The 19,133-nt window shown below is 56.0% G+C and overlaps 1 protein-coding gene across 9 annotated transcripts in view; it reads right to left on the bottom strand.

The window, feature by feature from the left end:
- Positions 1 to 19,133, bottom strand: part of CTIF (cap binding complex dependent translation initiation factor) — a 314,944-nt gene that overhangs the window by 84,396 nt on the left and 211,415 nt on the right. For all 9 annotated transcript variants that reach the window (XR_014075152.1, XR_014075153.1, XM_081563483.1 and 6 more), the window contains one exon: positions 17,898 to 18,197. Coding sequence is in view for 7 of the 9 variants with exons in the window: in XM_081563483.1 (XP_081419609.1) it covers positions 17,898 to 18,197 (300 nt within the window). In the remaining 2 variants the exon portion in view is untranslated. The remainder of the gene's footprint in view (positions 1 to 17,897; positions 18,198 to 19,133) is intronic.

Genomic DNA, 19,133 nt, shown 5'->3' with positions numbered 1-19,133 from the left:
CGGGTAGCGGGGTGGCCAATGGCTGGGCGGGGGGACAGGCAGGCGGGCGGGCAGCAGCTGCCCTGGGCCCCAGGCGCCGGGCATTCCTCCTCTAAGCTCCCCACGCGTCCCCAGCCCCGTTTATAAGGCACAGGGAGCCAAGAAGTCTGTGTGGCCCCGCCAACTCAGCCTGGAGGCCCCAGGAGGGAACCCAAGCCCTGGGGTGAGGGGGAGCCGCCCTCCCCTGCCAGCCCCAGAGCCCCTGGCATCTGACCCTCGGCCTCTGGGTGCCCCGCGGGTGGGCCTGGGATCTAGCCAAGGAAGGGGAGAGCAGAATGCCAGGAGGGCCGTGGGGGTGGGTGGCGCTCACGCCCCCCGGGTGCTTGCCGCTCGCTTTAAATAGCTCAGCTTCTCTCAGCCTAGCAGTCCTGTCGGCCCTCCCTGCCAGCTCCTTCTCGCACTTTCCACACCAGGGACGGCTGAACTCCAGATCAGGATGGGGAGGGGGTGAGGGGACCCAGTGACCCGGCTTCTGTGGGGTCAGCATATGTTAGGAAAGACACGCAAAGGTCCCCCTCGCCCCTCTGCGACCTGTTGGACTTTATCCTCCAGGCCAGGCGAACACCGTGCGTGAGCCCCTGATGGGTGAGGGCTTTGCACAGCCCTGCCTTCTCCTGGGAGAAGTGGGTGCCCAACCCAGGCCACCTTCTTCTTGGCAAACCTGCGAGCCTCTGCCGCCTCCCTGCCTGCCCCGGGGCCCGTTCCCGCAGGGCCCACCCTTGGCGGGGGGCCACAGCCCACCAAGCGTCCTCCCCCTGCCCCTCCCCACCAGGTTCCTCCAGTCTTTGCTCAGCAGCTCCAGCATTCAAAAACCAGTCTGATCCCTTTACAAACTGTCTTCACGTCCTTATTTCGTAAGAGCTTTCCGACCACCTGGAGCAACCTGCAGGGCAGATATAAAAATAATCCCCATTTTACAGCCAACAAGACTGAGAGCCAGAAATATGAGGGGAGATAACCAAGTTCATATGTCAAAGTACTGATACAATCGAGACCGAAACCCAGGCCTTAAACCATTCGCATCGCGAGAATGTTCTCTTTTGCCGCGCCCCCTCCCGTGCTCTTTGGCAAGAGGGGACAGAGGAACATCGACAGGAACACACGACAAGGCGGAGGGGAGGGCAGGGCCACGTGTCTTGTCTCCCAGGCCCTGAACCCTGCTGCTGGCTCCATAGGTCACTTTCACAACCCAGGACAAAAATCTCACTAGATACGGCCTCAGACCGCCTGGCTCCAGCTACCCTGGCTGGCAGACGCAGACGCACACAGACACACAGAGAACGGGCTGTTATCTGTCCCCTCCAGCCCGTTTCCTACACTTCTCGCACAGCAGATTTCTTCCAGCCTGGCCGCCTCTCCCAGTCACCACCCACAGCCGCGGGCCCCTGGGGCCCGGCCAAGTCCCCTAGACGGTGACGCCGAGTCCCTGCTATCAGACAGTCGCCTCTGCCCTCCCAGCCACCGCCCCCAGAGTTCCCTGGAAACGTCCCTTCTGCGGGCCCGGCCCCCACTGCGACGCACGGCTTTTGTCTGCACACACAGCTGACTTGTGTTTGCAGGGACAGACAAGGGCTGGCGCTGGAGCCAGAGCCAGGAGGCGCTGGGAGGGTAGAGCAGACGGGAGGGGTAAAAACACAGAGTCCAGAGAACAAAATTGCTGCAAGCGGGGCCTTTGGGGTCATTTGGGAACCTGACAACAAGAATAGGAGCTCGCAAAGCCTGAAGCTCCTCGGGGGCAGGGCTCGGGGGCTTTTCAAACAGTGGTTGTCTGGTCGGAGGATGTGAGAGCTGTGCCAGTCAGAAAGGGTGGGATGAGGGGGCGGCGGGGACAGAGGGGAGGAACAGAAGCCCCACCTCAGCCCTCTGTCCTCTAGGTACACAGAGGGGGCTCTACAGCTTGCCAGGCTCCTCTGTCCATGGGATTCTCCAGGCAAGAATACTGGAGTGGATTGCGATGCCCTCCTCCAAGGGATCTTTCCAACAGGGATCGAACCCGCGTCTCTGGCATCTCCTGCACTGGCAGAAGGATCCTTTACCACTGCATCACCTGGGAAGCCCCTACAGATGCTTGCCCAGTGGGTTCTCGTTCCCACCAGCTCTCAAGAAGGCTGCCTCTTCTGTTGGGGCTGGCGGGAGAGGAAGCACAGGGGAGCTGATGCCAGGTGCCAACCTGCTGTGTTTTTGAACTTCCCTTTATCAGGCAGAGAAGCCACGGTGTCTGTACGGACCATACCACGTCTACAGGAAAAGGATGCTCACGAACCCAGGGCGCTTGCCTTCCCGTAGCCCCCCGCTTCCGACCTTTTAGGTTTTGAACCCTGGGCTACTTAACCCGATTCTGAAATGAAGCTGTAGCTGTTGAAATATATAGGGGTCACCATAAATCAAGCTGTATGGGGGGAGTTTAAAAAAAAAAGTCAGACATGGCAGTAGCGGCAAAGAAGGTTTTTTTACAGTGTGGCTCCTTCTCGGGGTGACACTCTGGGCTGGGTGCCAGGGAGACCCTAGAAGGGCTCCTTTGGGACTGAGCAACACGGCTGCCTCGGCTCACACCCCAGGGTCCTCACTTCTTAATACTTTAGAGCTTTAGAAACAAGGCTGCGTGCAGATGTGCGCTCTGTCTTCTGCCTTCTCACTTTGCCAGCCTGAAGTGTCTTCCCCTCAAGCTGGGGAGGAGGGGGGCGGTGGGCAGTGAGGAAGGGACCCATTAAAAGTGTTGCCACCCCTCCCTCTGGTCTAGAGAGGTGATGGAGGCGCGAAGCCTCATCCGAGACGCAATCTACTTCCTTGGGCTCTCGTGGCTGCAGCCTGTCACGGGAAATTCAAGCTGCCCTTCTGCCCTTGACCGCAGGGCTGCACACAGACATGTGCTCCCCAGAGGCCCAGGTGCCCAGGACACCAGCGGTGCCACTCATCAGGATCCACTATGACCCTGGGCTGCAGCTTCCAGCCCCTGGGGCCGTGAAGTGGAGCAAATCAAACCAAATGGAGTTCTTTTTGACCTTTTTCATGAATTGTGAGGGTGATGGGCTGGAAACCAGGGGGTGGGACGGCCACAGAGGAGAAGCGGAGGCCGGCTGGGGACGGCCTGGTGGAGAGGGACACCTCTTTACCCCCGGCTCTCCTGCAACAGGCAGGGATCAGCAGGCCTGGGGCGCCCACTGAGCTCTGGTCTGGAAACTTGTCTCCAGATTCTTTCAGCCATCAGATGACCACGGGGAGATTACCCAGCCCCCTGTTCAGCCTGCGGGGAAGGAGGTTCTGATCAAGTCATCTAAAAGGCATTTTCTTATCTCGCTTCCCCCCACCACCCGCCTTCTGCTCCAGACCTTCTACCTGGCTGCCCCAGCCCCGCCAATATAATACCCGTCTGGTCCACAGGGGCACGCAGGCAGCAGCACGCTCTGCGGAGGGTACAGGGCACCAGGTGACTGGGGTCTAGCACCGCTCCTGTCACTGGCTGTGTGACGTCAGACATGTGTTTCCTAAGCTTTCTAGCACTTCCTTTACCCATGCATAGAATGGGACTAATAACGCCCACCTCACAAAGGTATCCTGGTGGGTACGTAAGGCCACACAGACAGTGCACATAAATGCCTGGAGAGTGACTGCCTGGCTGAGATGCAGGAGGAAACAGGGCTCTCAGATAAGACACCTGACAGCAACCTTCAGACACTATCCGGCCTGTCTCGGAGACCTGGAAGGGAGCTTCCAGAGGTTTCTTGTCTCAGGGATGGGGGCCTACTGGGCCTGGAAACTGCTGGAAGGTAGCCTTGCAGCAGAGTCACCATCCCATTGTGACTTAAATGGTTTAGTTTAAATCTCTGGATGTGAGAGTTGGACTATAAAGAAAGCTGAGCACCGAAGAATTGATGCTTTTGAATTGTGGTGTTGGAGAAGACTCTTGAGAGTCCCTTGGACTGCAAGGAGATCCAACCAGTCCATCCTAAAGGAGATCAGTCCTGAATATTCATTGGAAGGAAGGACTGATGCTGAAACCGAAACTCCAATACGTTGGCCACCTGATGCGAAGAACTGACTCATTTGAAAAGACCCTGATGCTGGGAAAGATGGAAGGTGGGAGGAGAAGGGGACGACAGAGGATGAGATGGTTGGATGGCATCACCGACTCAATGGACACGAGTTTGAGTAAACTCCGGGAGTTAGTGATGGACAGGGAGGCCTGGCGTGCTGCAGTCCATGGGGTCACAAAGAGTCGGACATAACTGAGCGACTAAACTGCCCCGTGGGGCAAAGCACAGGAGGCCAAGATGCTGGGGTGGACTGGGAGGGGCCTGCAGGCAGGTGTGGCCCTCCTTGCGCGCTGGTGCCCCCTGCAGGCTGCTCGGCCCACCGGGCGGCCAATGACTCTGGACACTCAACCTGGCCGGTGGGCTGGAGCAGCTGTGACTGGAGACCCCTCCCCGCAGGGAGCGTCTGCTCCTCACTGGTCAACCCAAGGGTGGGCAATAACAGATACCATGTGTATGCCCTGTATGTCTGCTTTAGATTAACAAAGAGGTGAAACGGACCTATGGAATCACTTCTTCTAACCTCCCGATTTTACGTGCAAGGAAGCCACCGGAAGGGTAGGAGGGCTGGCCTGCAATCATCCAGCTCGAGAAGGGCAGGGTGGGAGTGACAGCCCGGGAGGCTGCAGTCCAGGTGCCTCCTGCACGGCACCTTCGAGCCCCCCGCCTCTGAGCGGCGCCCCATCTTCTCTTCCCACCCCTAGCCTGCACTCGTTTCCCAGGCACTCTCCAATCCTGGACCTGCATGCATGCAACCTCCACAAGCCTAGGGTGCCTGCAGGGCGTGGGAGTAAAGAAGGCGGAGCCATGAGCCCTGCCACTGGTGGCTGGTGGGGAGACTGACCATGCCTCTGGACCACATGAGGACACAGGCCCAGAGCCAGGCACGATGCCGGCTTCAGACTTCCTGTCTCCTGCTGTACCCCTTGAGGCGGGCCAGAAAAAAAATGTGCTGGGGGAGGAGGGATTGGACTTCTGCAGAGGAGGGTTGCTTTGTGAACCTGCCCAGCCCCAGGCATCACAGGTAGCCCTGCCTTTGGTTCCCTGAAGGCCGTAAGGCTGGAGGAAGGGGCAATACTGGCTTCCCTCATGGCTCAGAAGATAAAGAATCCACCTGCAATATAGGAGACCCGGGTTCAATCCCTGAATCAGGAAGATCCTCTGGAGAAAGGATTGGCTACCCACTCCAGTATTCTTGCCTGGAGAACTCCATGGACAGAGGAGCTTGGCGGGCTACAGTCCATGGAGTCGCGAAAGAGTCGGACACGACTGAGCAATGAACATAAAAAATATGACGTCACCAGCACTGCAGGCTCTGTGTGGCTAAGTGCGTGGGCAGCATCTCTACACGGCTCTTGGAGGCAGCTGATCCACAGACGTGGGCTGAGTGGGTCACTTCAGGTGGGCAGCTGGGACCTGCCCTCTCCCACGAGGTACTGGACTGGTCCAGAAAGGCAGGGTCTCTCGGCCTCGCATGCCAGGCCCCACACTACCTGCCTCAGTGAAACCCTGGCATCTGGGGCCTCCCAGCAGCCTGGCCCGGGGCCCCGGATGGTGTGGCGCTCCCTGCCTCCGGTCTCAGGCTGACTGGGGCCCAAAGCTGGCAGAGAGCTCCCTAATCTGAAGGCAGAACCTTTAGTTCTGGATTAAAACAGCCTTTGGCTTGAGAGGGTGAGCAGCGAGTGCCAGCAAATGAATGGGCCACCATGGTGACCGTGACCTGGGGTCACGGCCTGGCTGGGCCGCTTTACCCCAGGGCTTGCTGACACTTGCAGAGCCCCCTGCTGCTGCCTGGGCAGCCTTAGCCAGGCTGACAGTGCACGACTGCCATCCCACCGTGCTCTCCTGCACAATTATGCCCACCGATCCCCACTTGGCTGCTCCCACCCTCAAGCCTTTGCTTTGGCTCCTTCCTCCTACTTTCCGCAGTCCACCCAAATCCGGCCTCTCCTTTCATGCCACCTCCTCCAGGAAGTCTCCCCCAGATACTAGCACTTAAAGGGCTTGCCCCCTCCTCTGACTTTCCTAAATTGTTCTCTGGTTGAGCAGGCCTTGCCCTTCTATTAGGCCTCTAAATACCTGATGGAGGCCAGAGGCTCCTGCTTTACTAGGGATTTAACAGTGCTAACCACTCACACCCAGTAGGGCTTCAACACTTGTCTCAGGACCCCCATGTGAGCTTTCGTTGTGGACGGATCCTGGGCTATCCGCACTGCTACAATCTGAACCCTAAACCATAGCATGACTTGGGGGTCCCTGGACTTGTGGAAGAAAGCCTGTGTGGGGCCTCTCCTAGGAACCTTGAATGAATGGGATTCATCAAGGGCAAAAGGAAAAACATGATTTTATGAAATTCAGAATTCCTGTTGGAGGAGGAGCCTTAAGAGGACACAGACAAAATGGTACGTGTGTCAGTGGATTTAAACAGTGATTATGTCTGTGGGATAAACAGGTGTTGGGGGCAGGTATGATTACCCCCACTTACTGGAAGAGTCAGTGGAGGGCAGCTAGGACTGACTGCGAGGTCTGCCCAAAGTCGCCAGCTGACGCACCAGAACCAGGGTCAGGAGGTAGGTGTTGGACTCTGGGCTTTGTCAACGATTCCTTATGCAACACGGCAGGACGTCATCAAGGGCAAGTCTCTGGGGCCTGCAGGCTGAATTCCAGGTGACTCTCCTTCTAAGTCCACATCAGAGATACTATTCCAATCAGACTTTTTTCAACACCCAGAGTAATGCAGTGACTGTTGTCTGATGGGGTCAATGGGGAATGTGGAGCTCTGATGTACATGCAGCTGCCCAGGAATGCACTGACTCCAATTATAGACAGATATTCCTAAGCTTCAGCTGGAGCCCGGCCATCCCCGAATACCACCCAAGCCCCTCCGTCCTTTGGTATTGCCCCTGCTCAGTGGCCGAGCTGGATGGCAGTACGTGGCAGCAGCGTGGTGGTCCTCCTGGCCCCCTCTGCTTTGTGGTCCTCTGGGATGTTATTTGATCCGAGCTGGGCACTGTCAAGAGTGGGATGATTTGGGAGCAAGGGGCTTCCTTAAGGAGATGAGCTGAACAGCCATCCCTGGTGAGGAGGGCGGGGGGCACTGCTCCTGGCTGGACATACCTGTCTCCATGTTTCCAAGTGACCTGAAGCTTCCTTCCCTCTGTGAACTGGGATCTCAAAGGCCACCCGAGGGTCAAGTGAAGCTGGTTCCCTGCAGGTCACAGCCTGCTCCCCCAAAGGGGGGCCCACCCTCTCCCCAGCACTGCCGGCTGGAACTGGGGTTGAGGAGGGGCCAGGAAGGGGCTGGCACTGCTGTTCCTTGAAGACTCAGCATGCTGGGTGGGAGGCAACAGGGGATGGAGATTCTGGGTATGCAGAGAGCCCCGATTCTGAACTTTGGGCTCCTAGGGCAGACTCCCTATGGTGATGGTTCTCAGGCTGCAGCAAGAGCTCTGAGCTGGAAGGTGACCTCAAGGGGCCATACAGTCCAGCCCCTGCTTCCTGACTGAGGGTCACACAACCTCTCTGGGACAGACATGCCACCTGACAGGGAAAGGTCTGGAGTAAGAAGAAACTAGGGGACTTCCCTGGTGACTCAGTGGTGGAGAATTCGTCTGCCAGTGCAGGAGACATGGGTTTGATCCCAGATCCGGGAAAATCCCAGATGCAGAGAAGCCACTCAGCCTGTGGGCCACAACTATTCAGCCTGTGCTCTGGAGCCCGGGAGTCACAGCTACTGAAGCCCATGAGCCCTAGAGCCTGTGCTCCACAACAAGAGAAGCCAGAGCAATGAGAAGCCCGTAAGTGGAGAGCAGCCCTAGCTCTCGGCAACTAGAGAAAAACCCAAACAGCAGTGAAAACGGGTTGGATCAATGACACGATGCCAACTGGCTGAGGGGTAACTGCAGCACGGTGAACCCCCACCTGTGTCCTTGCATCACACTCTGCACGCCAGGATGCCTGGTGACCTCTGTCCACTTAAAGGGATCCCTTCTTTTATCTTCTAGTGGAGAGGAAAGCCAGCCACCCTGAAAGCAATGAGTTCAAGACAAGTGTGCCATCCTTGCTGACTGCTTAAAAAGTTTCCATCCCCCAACCCTCTCTGCCTCACCCCACACTCACTAACTTCCAATAAATCACTCTGCCTCATGCCAGGTGTCCAGAGTAGAGCCAGGGCACACAGGTATGGGCAGAGAAAGCAAGGGAGAGGTGTCCACAGCGGTGTGGACGGGGCATCCAGACAGGGGTCGGGGCACAAGAGGTGAGTCCTGTTCATTCTCCCCCCAGGTGGCCAGTAGTCCATATGTTTGGTGCCTCCTTTGAAACCTAGGCCGTGCACCTTTGGCTGGGAAGCCTCAGTTCAGAGATGCCCACTGATTTACCTGGGTGGATCCTGGAGACTGTTGTGTCAGGTCTGGCAGAAGGAAGGGAAGCAGAGGTAGAGGGGTACATCTCCCACATCAGCCCACTGTCCCCCTGGTAGCAACTCCAGGTTCCAACTCCTGAATGACGGGGGCAGTGGCCAAACGCTACTGTTCTGCCTACCTAGGGCTGGGAGCAGGTCCCTGGAGGAGAGGGAATGAGGCCCGCCACCTCAGCTTGTATCTTTGAGGGGCAGGTCTGAATTGGTGTGTGCTTTCCTTATGAAAGAGACGACCACAGTCACCTAAAACCCTGGTCCGGATTTCCAAGCATGACACCCTATAGCCCAGCATCCAGATCTTCCTAAAGCGGGGCTTTTGTTAACCTCCCTGGGCTTCTAGTCTCTCACCTACAATATGAATGGGTTGGATGGATAATCTATAGATCCTTCAGGTCTATACTGTTCTAAGAATTTTAATCTTAGGATGCCATGGCTCAACAGTGGCTCCTGAGTTCCACTTCATAAAGTCCAAAGCCTTCTGTTCCATCTCACAGACTTCCTCTAACTCTCCACTTAACACCCTGACCCTGGATTCCAATTACAGCAGTGTCCTCACTGTCCTTTACTTGGGTCTCGGTTCATACCTTTTCACCATGAAAAACAGCTTTCTGGAACACAGTTAGCAAGTTCCTAAAAAGTTCTATGTAGAATTTTCACAGAATCCAGCAATTCCACATCTAGATAAACATACCCAAAATAACTGAAAGCAAGGGTGTAAACAGATACATGTATGCGGCATGTTCATGGTGACATAATTCACAACAGCCCAAAGGTGAAACAACCCAAGGGTCCATCCGTGATGAATGAATGAACAGATAAATAAAATCCGGTTCTCCATTCCATGGAAATTATCCAGCCATGAAAAGGAAGGAAGATCTGACATGAGCTACCACTTGACGAATCTTGAAATCACGATGCTAAGTGAAATGAGTCAGACACAAAAGGACCACTGCACGGTTTCCACTTACACACGGCATGCCTAAAGCACAGAGCAGAGAACTCACAGAGACGGAAGGGAGAGGGGGTGTAGGGGGGCTGGGGAGTCACTGTATGGAGGCTACAGGACTTCTGACTGGGACGATGAGAGGTTTCTGAGGGTGGTTGCTGGGAGCGCAGTGCAAAGCTGCGGTTGCACTTGACATACGCACTTAAAAATGGTTAAGCTGGTTAATTTCATGTTGCATATATCTTATTACAAGAAAAAGCCAAAGCAAAACACCAAGCCCAGCAAGGCCTGCCCCCCTCTCCTTAACCTCCCCTGCGAGTCCAGCTCTCCTGACGAGCCTTCCTCACTCCGCTTGGGCTCATGTCTTGGGCTGACCTCCGCACTCTGCCAGCAAGTACAGGGAACATCGGTCTCCCTGGGGGCATTGAGGACCTTGGATCTGGAGAAGGACCTTGGGCAATCACTCAGGACGACTTGCTTCTCTGTCCGCTCCCTGCCCAGGGGCCACCACTCTCCTTTCCGTGGGGGCTGGGAGCCTCCTCCCCAGGGAGCCGGGGACAGGGCGGTTCGCGGTTACATAACCCGCAGGGAGATTTGTTTCCATCAGCCCAGGCGGTGCCAGCTTTCCAGCGGCGGCCGCGGCAGGTAGAGGCGCCCTGTCTGGGCCGGCCGTGCCCGGTCAGGGCAGCGATGGGGCGATCTGGATGGCTTAGCATAGCTCAGATTCCCAGCGGCGGCTGGGGGCCGGCTGCTCGCTGAGCTGCGGGGAAGGAACTGCTGTCTCCTTGCTGGCCTGGCTCTGGGGTGGAGTCAGGGAGAAGGCACTGGGGGTGAGCTGCCAGCCGGCCAGGGGTGACCCTCTGGGGCCTGGGACACCCGAGCTGCCTTCTCCGATAACCCACTTATCTGCAGGGCCTGCCTCGGCGTGGCAGCCTCAGACAGGTGGAGCACCCAGCCAAGTCCCATCAGGGGATTTAGCAGGGAAACCAAAGCCTGGGTTGGGGGTGAAGGCGTGCAGGGAAGAGAACACGGCCTGGCAAGGGACACGGGTGATGGGGAAATAATTCCTGACCCCGGGAATGCTCCTCGGCCCAGAGACAGGAGGGCGGGAGCAGGACCTCAGGTGTCCCAGCACCTGCCCAACAGAGCACCTTCATGCTCGTGGGCAGAGGCTCCTGGAAGCAGCCCTTTGATGCTGGCCGAAACCTGCCATGGACGGACTTGGTGGGGACCCTGCCTCCGAGACCAGAAAACCTTGACTGGCAAGCTGCTGTCCTGGCTCCTTCTGGGATTGACCTTTTCTTTCCTCTGCTTATTTTCAGATTAAAAAAAAAAAAAAAATCAAAATGCTTTTTTCCCCGTTTGTATCACAGGCTGCCTCTGTCCCGCAGGGCATAACGAGGTTCTAGAAGGGGGTCTTGGATTTAGCCCTTTCAGAAGCCACTGTGCCCCTACTGAGTCAGAAAAACTGGCTTTGAGACACCCCAGCCGGATCCTTGAATAAAACTCAGACTTTGGGACAGTGCCGCCAATGACACAAACCAGGGGAAGATGAGAAAGGAGGGCGGATTCACAGAGATGACACACGCGTGGGCCCTGCTGCAGCGGGCGGTACACAGGAGGTGCTCGAGAAGTGCTTGTCGAGAGAAAGACGAGAGGATGGGAAGGAAGGAGGTAAAAGTTTACTCACTGCAAAGCAAGTGTGGGCAACAAGGCTGGCCGGAGGCACAGCCATCCCCTGTTCTGGTTCTGGTCTGGTGGGCGAAGAGCCTGGGTACCAGGCAGGTGCTGCTGTCCCCAGCGGGGGAGCTGTGCCCACCACAGACCCTTATGCAGGACAAGTTCCCAAGACAGGACACGTGAGGCCAGCCTGCTGGTGCTCACTGTTGGGCAAGGTGTGTGCTAACTTCTGCCTGGCCTGTGCAGGGCGCCGACAGCTCCCAGGGTGCCATCGGAGCAACAGTTTTTAGAAAAAAAGAGATGTTTTGTGGGCAAGAAGGGAATGGCTAGCCATTCCAGTATTCTTGCCTAGAGAATTCCATGGACAGACGAGCCTGGCTGGCTGTAGTCCATGGGGTCGCAAAGAGTTGCATGACTGAGTGATTAACACAATAACAAAGTCACCTTCCCCGATGGACCCGCGGGGAGAGCAATCGCATTGCCTGCTAGCCCTTCACTTTCTCCCTCCTGATTTCCTGCGACTGGAGGAGGGGCGCTCGGGTGTGGTACAGCCCAGGGCTTTGCTCAGGCTCTGGAATGCACAGAACAATGTGCTTCTCTCCCTGGGTATGCCTGGCTTGGGCCAACAGTAAAATTAGTTTACATGCCTGGAGTGCACGACGGCTCAGCGGTGGGCGTGCAGGGGCGAGGGTAGAGCTCCGGGCTGAGGAAGAAGGTATGAGGGGAGAGCCCGCCGCAGGAAGAACGGCTGTGTGCTTCATCTGGATAAAGCAGACAGAGCCACGGAGGTGTTTCCTCTGATACCCTCAGCCCTCCGTTGGCCTGGAAAACCCAGAGACTCAGACAGCATCGGAAATCTGGTGGGATATCCTCTAGAAGCACAGATTTTGAAATCCCCACTGATAGCTTCAAGAGATGGATTCCTGATTTTCCCAACTTTCTGACCTTTATATCCTATTTAGGGGGGTGGTCTGGGAGCCCAGGGTCTTCCCTGGTGGCTCAGACAATAAAGAATCTGCCTGTAACGCAGGAGACCCGGGTTCGATCCCTGGGTTGGGAAGATACCCTAGAGAAGGGAATGGCTACTCACTCCAGTATTCTTGCCTGGAGAATTCCATGGACAGAGGAGCCTGGCAAACTACAGTCCATGGGGTTGCAAAGAGTCGGACACAACTGAACGAGTAACATTTTCGCAGGAGCCAAGAGCTTGGGGTGCTGGAGTGACCGCCCCCATTCAGCCCCATGACTTGGTAGCCTCGCTGAGTCACTGTCCTGTTCCACACACGTGGGGGATGGATCCTGCCCTAGAAGCCACCTTGGGGAGAGAATCTCCAGGTTCACACGCAGGAAAGTGCTCAGAAGAGCTGAGAAGCCTGTCTCGCACCAGGAGCTCTGGTACCTAAGACTGCGGGCCCTGTGCCTCCCTTCCACAGGCACTTGCTGAGCATCCACTGTGCACAAGTCATGGTGCCAGGAGCCAGGGACCAAGCCTCACACAGTCAGGATTCCTGCCCTCAAGGAACTTACGACTCAGATGAGAACTTACAACTCAACTTACAACTCTGGTTAGAACCCCAAGAATCAATGTTGGTCCTTCTCCCTCCCTCCATAAAAGACTGGGATTGAGAACTCCACATTTGGGGAAAAGAGGAACAACTTTTGACTTTCCTGAAACCTTGAGATAACCGGGAGAGAAGGAGGTTCCCTATTACGGAACAGCCCAGTGCCTTTGCCCAAGCCAGCAAGCAAGGGACTAAGACCAGGAGGCAGAGATGGGAGAAACAGGGTATAAGTGGGATGAATGGGTCACCTGAGTCCCGAAGATGCAGCTTGTATTTTGATTTACTGATGGGGCAGCCAGACCAGAAAATCTTGAGTGCCCCAGTTAAAATTACTCCCAGAGACCCTTCAGAGGCCCCATAGAAATCCTGTCACCACTTGATTGAGTTTCTGTGTGTCAAAAGCCCCAAACGTGATGCTTAATGGTGACCCAGCCAGAAACTCTGCAGAGCTTATCCATTTTCTAGCTCCAGGTCAGCTTTTTAAGAGGCTGTCTTCTAGAAGTTGCTGGCAGAGAGCAATTTATTTTGAAACCTGGTTACATGCCAGATTCTGATTTTGCTTTGTCTTTTCACAACAGCCCTGCTGTGTTTACGACTTGGTGAGATGAGGGTTGTTTTTTTTTTTTTCCTTTCCTTCAAAAAAAGGTATCGCCTCCTTCTGTTAGATGTGTTGTTGACAACGGTTGCTAGGGAGAGCGGGGTTCAGTTACAGACACACTGATGCCGGCTCTAATAATACTTTGCTCTGCATAGCTCAGATGCAGACACCTCTTGGCTAAACAGGGCACACACATTTCGACAGAGGAGGGCTTGAACTGATACTGCCCAAGCATATCTCAGCAAAGGAGCACTCTCTGAGCCCGAGCGGAAGGTCCAGGGTGGTGACGGGGCAGTGCTGGGTGGCGGGGGCTCAGGCCTCCAATTCCTGTCATTCCAAAGGTCCCATAAAAAGAGGCTCGCTCATTCTTCACCTCGCAGTGACACCAGAGCCTTCCGCCCCCTCATGGTACCGCGATTCCTTGGTAAAGATCGAGGCGGAGTCCTGGCGACTTCCGTAGCCCAGGGGTTGTGGGTGGCCCACATCCTCCTAGAAGTCAGAATCCGGCAGTGCACATCTTCTGGGTGTGGGATCCTGCGATCAGGCAGCGTGGGAGCCGGGTGGGAAGGGGTGGGGCAAGGGACACGAATCACCTCCTTAGCTTTCCCTCCTTAGCTTTCTTTACTGATGGCCGAGCCTGGCAACCCCCAGGGGGTTGACGAGTGAGGCCCTTTTCCTAAAACAGGTGATAGGTGCTTCAACAAACGTCTGAGACCAAGAAAAAGGAAAAGGACCTGAGGGACGGAGCTGAGAGCAGAGAGAAACGGGGCCCGCGGGAGAGGAGAGGCCATCCCCACCCGGTTGACCCATGAGGGTGGAGGTTTCCCAGGAGGACCCTCAGAACAGCGAGGTGCAGGACAGAGGTCTCCTGAGATGGTCCAAGCCAGCCTCCTTGCTGCACAGAGGGGCACCGAGGCTGGGCTAGGGGAAGGGATGCGCTTGGGTGCCAACGTCTCCTGCTCTGGAGCTTTCTCACCAGCTCAGGCTCTGACTCCTTCTCATCACTCAGCAAAGAGCCCAGTATCTGGGACCCATTTCTTGGCTGATTCGTGGGGTGATGGGCAGGGCCAACTGGTTCATAAGTGACAAGAGTGGCACAGTCAGAGCATCTCTGGGGTTATCTTCCTAACAGGGGCACTCCATTGCTGCAGAACCAGCTGGGAAGTTCTTTAAGGAAGGATGTCCAGGCCCATTGCTGTGCAGTCTAACTCAGTCGGTCTGGGGGAGAATCCCCACGTCGGTATGTTTTAAAAATGTGTCCCCTTGAGATTCTAAAGGAGAAGTAGGCTGAGAGACAGGGCCCTAAAGAAAACCCGATGGCTGGAACTCCATATTCCCAGACTGGGTCCTCACTTCCGACGTCACACAGATAAAAGACCGTGCCTCAGTTGGCCTGCCTGTGAACTTGACCCATCACTATAAACCGTCAGTCATCCAACATCTCAGTACTTAAAGTGTGGTCCCTGGGCCAGCGGCAGCATCGGCATTACCTGGGGGCTGGTTAGAAATGTAGCATCTCAGGTTCTACCCAGATTTCCTGAATCAGAACCTCTATTTATAGACTCTCAAGTGATTCAAACACAAATACAAGTTTGAGAAGCACTGACATGCATGCCTGGCACATAACAGACATTTGAGAAATGCCTGTTTAATAAGCAGAATTTTATTTACCAGAACACTACTTAGAAAAAAAAATCACATCTAAGGCAAAAAAACTCAAGTTAGATGTAAAAACTGAAGATGATTTTTGAGCCATGGGACTGGTGACAGGGGTCCCCTGGGACCCCAAGATCTCTGGCATTGTCAGGGCTCATGAGAGCGGTGTTTTCGGGTTCCTTGAGATGACAAAGCTGAGTTTGGCTGCGAGGGGTGAAAGGTCCTTTGACCCTTCCCTGGGTTCGCTCTCACTTCCCTCTCCATGGGGGCTGCGTCCCAGCTTGGCAGGCAGCCCATATTCTGCGCCAACGTCCCCGACACCAGAGCCTGCTCGTCTCCTCTGGGGCTGCCAGCTCCCGCTGCCGAAGCCCAGACAGTGAAAGCACTTGGCCAAGGAGGGCAAAACATCCAAAGACAGCTGCTGGGAGCTGTGTTCACAGGGCGCCTCGCAGCCTGTCCAGTTTGTAGCCAGCATCATGCAGCCAGCATCACTAAGCCAGATCTCAGAACATGTACACGGAGGCAGCGGTGAAACCTAGCCAGGTGAGGGGCGTCTCAGGGGTGGCTGAACTGAACTGGGGGCTGGCTGGGGATCCACAGGCAGTGGACCCTGAGTGCCTGCAGCTGAGTGTGAACCTCATAGGGAGAAAGGTGGAGGGGGTGGCGGGGGGTGGCGGGGGGAAGGTGCTGCGGCCCAGGGAAAGGATACAGATCAGGTTTGCCAGAAAATGAAAGCAGGTGAAAAGAGACAGCCCGGTGGGTCACGAGGAAAGTGGGGTTTGATGAGTTGTGCCCCCTGCTCTCTTTTCTTGAGCCTTGTGGGTCTGGGGTGGTGAATGGCCATGAATGATGCTGCCTGGAAAGCCTACTCCAACTCAGCAGTTCCTCAGCTGCAGAGGAGCAGGGCCCGCGAGGCCCCGTCAGACACACAGAGCTGGCTTCCTCCAGGCCTCGTAACCGGGGGTGTGCCGGGAGTTCAGCACACCCAGCCTACCTTCCATGGGGGCCAAGGGGCCTTGAACAATGACCCAGGAGGCCTGAGGGTCCAGCTCCAGCCCTCTGGTTACACACTTCAAGGAGCTCCCTCTTACACTTAAGCTGAGGCCGCAAGGGATGAAGGGGGCAGTGGGGGTCAAGGGGACACTTTGATCCTGCTGGCCTAAGCCAGTCCACTTCTGCGGGGACGGAGAGGTGGGGTGTAGGGGGCCAAAGGGCTCTGTTTGAGGCTGAACACGTCCCAGGGCTGATGCTCTGCCGGACACTGTGCGCAAGGCTGCTCTAGCCACGGGTCACTGGAAGAGAAGCCTGACCCGGGCAGGATCTCAGGTGACCCCTGCGGCCAGCTGCCCTTCCCGGCTGGACGCCTCTCATCCCACGCTCTATTGTGTGTGTGTCCACCGCGGGCACCAGCTGGTTACACACAGAGCTGGCAACCGCTGTCAGAAGTCTTGCCCTATCCTGGCCCTTCTCTTCACAAAAGCCAAGGCCAAAGGTCGTTCTGTCCCTGACCACCCCCCTCCCGCCCCCCAGGCCTGGCCATACGTGGCAGACCGGCTGCTCCCCGCCATCATCCTCCACACTCTCCCAGGACATTCCGGCCCACGAGGAACATGCCCAACGTGCAAATCCCTCAGGTAATGTGGGAATTCGTCACCGGGGAGCGTGGGCGATCCAGGAATGGGAACCTAATCGGGGCCTCGAGCTGGACAGAAGCAGCCCGGGCTGGCCAGCACGGCTCGGGTTGCAGTGAGCAGTCACCCTGGGAAGACGGGAGGGCGGCGAGATGGAGCCCATGGGCAGCTTTTCGAGGGGGTTCCTCCCTCCCCGTTCCTGGGGAAGGGACGGCAGAGACTGCGAAATCAGGTGGCTGAGACGAGGGTGACCACATGTCCTGGTCGACACCAGGGGTCTAGGCCTGATGACGAACTGAGCCCCTGACTCTCAGAAATGTCATGGTTCGGATGATCTGTTATACGGCCACCGTCCTTAAGAAAGACCTGCAGGTGGTTTCTTCTGGCTCTATAATCCTACTTCCAGAACTTTCAAGCTCCTGTTTTACCCTACCTGGGCTGAAACTCACTGCATATCTCAACCGGTCTAAGGTACAGAGTAGGAGTAGAGATGACTTTTTCCCCAGCCGAGAGTCTCCAAGGATAGTCCCAGGCCTGGCATGGCCACCATCCTGTGCCATCTGCTACCTCTCCACGATGCCACCAGCGCTGGGACAGGTTCACTTGCTACCATGGTGAAGAGAGATAGCCTCCAGCTCCCCACCTAGGAGATCACACAGCCCTGCGCTCAGTTTACACACCACGCCCATTACACACCACAGTAAAACTATCGCTGGACGTCAGCACTCACAGAGGAAGGAAGGGGCAGGGAAGGATTAAGCTCTCTGGGTAGAGGGGCTTGGAGTGGGGAGGCACCAAGAAACAAGACGGCCTTCGATCTCTCTCTGCCCCAGAAGAGGTTTCAAGAAGCCCAGCGCATCAGGAGATGGATAGCAGCTTCGCGACTCAAAGCCCTTTTGCTGAGACCCATCTCAGCACCACCTATGAGTAGCGCATCACCTGCAGGGCCTGGGGGTGGTCCTGGGGAGGAGGAGGAGGAAAAAAAAAGTCCACGGCACGTGTGTGTCCACTGGGACGCGGAGAGGTCAAAGCATAAGAGCTGGTCTAAGACAAGAGACAGCCCTCTTATCATGGAAATAGAAAGGGGAAGGCTGGTTACACACGAAGCACCTATAAAATTATATTGGTCCATCGTAACCATGGAGCCCTCACACAAACACACGCAAGTCTGGCCACTCATCTCTTGCCCCCTGAGTGCCTTTTTATTTTCTATAATTAATCGGGCAAGGGTGGGACTCGGGAGCAGTCCAACCGTGGTCAGAATCGGCAGCCCTCTCTCTAGAGACAGCCCACCGGCGGGCAGGGCGGGAGGCGCAGCTGTCGGCGTCCGTTACCTGGAGCATGTTGAGCAGCAGGCTGCGGAACTTGGTCCCCTCCACCATGAAGAGCGCCATCTTGTCGCAGAGCTTGGCGGCCGTGAAGGCGAAGCTGCGGTCAGACACGGCCTTCTGGTAGATGGTGCGCACGATCTCGCCGAGCATCTCCTCCGAGTTGGTGGAGTTCTGGGCCTCCTCCATGAAGGTGGTGAGCTTAGCGTCCACGTCGCTGCTGTTGTTCCGCATGCTATTCAGAATCTCGATCAACTTGTCCATCTTGTTCTGCTGAGGGCTGGTGGTCTCCACGGCCACTTCATCCTGGGGAGGTGGGGGCGTGGGGGACAAACCAAGCGGTGCCTGAGTGGGGCCCGGGTTTCTGCTGAGGGTTTCCAGGTGTCCGTGGAGGGAGGGCTGTCACCCTCGGAAAGGACCCGTGCCACTTCTAGAACCGGCGGTCTGATCCCCTTGGGACCCGACCTCCACCAAGGACCCTCGGGCCCCAGGCTCCCTGCTGACCTTTTGCTCGGCCCCTGTGACACCCTGAGTGGATCCTTTTTGGTGTGTGAGCTACAGCTCTTAACCAGGTTTCTCATACACATTGGCTTGGTTTGTTGGATCTACCTGTCTGTCAGATGTCTCAATGTAGAAATGATTTAACGGGGCTTATTAAAGAAGAAATAAACTAACAGATAAGAAATTGGGCCAAGAGAAAACATGGGTAGGACGACTAAGGTCAGGAAGGAGGTGGCATCCCAAATGCTTGCTGTGTTGGTTAAAGGTGCCCACAGAGTGGCTACACCTTGTTCTCCAGACTCTCGGCTCTGGACTTATGATGGACTTCAGCCCGAGGACTGTCATGCTCTCTGGGTATAGGGAGCCCTGTAACATGGCCTTGGCATTGCGTGCTGGCTTTTTATGACAAGTACTGCACACTAAGGAATCCTCCAAAGTGCCAGTGCCACAGAAACAACTGGCACTTCTAGGAGGGAAATTTCAGATGAAAAGCCTTACACCCATTAGAGGTTTCACTACAACTGGGACCAGACCTGCATTGCGGGAGGAAGAAAATGGACCTGACAGTCTGAGAAGTATGTATGCAAACACTAAGACTGGTAGCCACGAGTGTGATGGACTTAACTCCTGGGATGTGAAACCAGGGTTGAAGGGCAGGGTCAGGGACACAGAGAGGGGGGCCACGTTTGCCATTCTGTCATCAACAGAAGAATCCTGGGCGGGAGGTTCAGACCGGGGTTC

This window comes from Giraffa tippelskirchi, chromosome 14 (genome assembly GCF_054371585.1).
Source record: "Giraffa tippelskirchi isolate mGirTip1 chromosome 14, T2T-mGirTip1v1.2.pri, whole genome shotgun sequence".
Classification (NCBI taxonomy): Eukaryota; Metazoa; Chordata; class Mammalia; order Artiodactyla; family Giraffidae; genus Giraffa; species Giraffa tippelskirchi.
The sequence above is the reverse complement of the archived record's forward strand: the minus strand, read 5'-3'. Positions and strand labels throughout refer to the sequence as shown.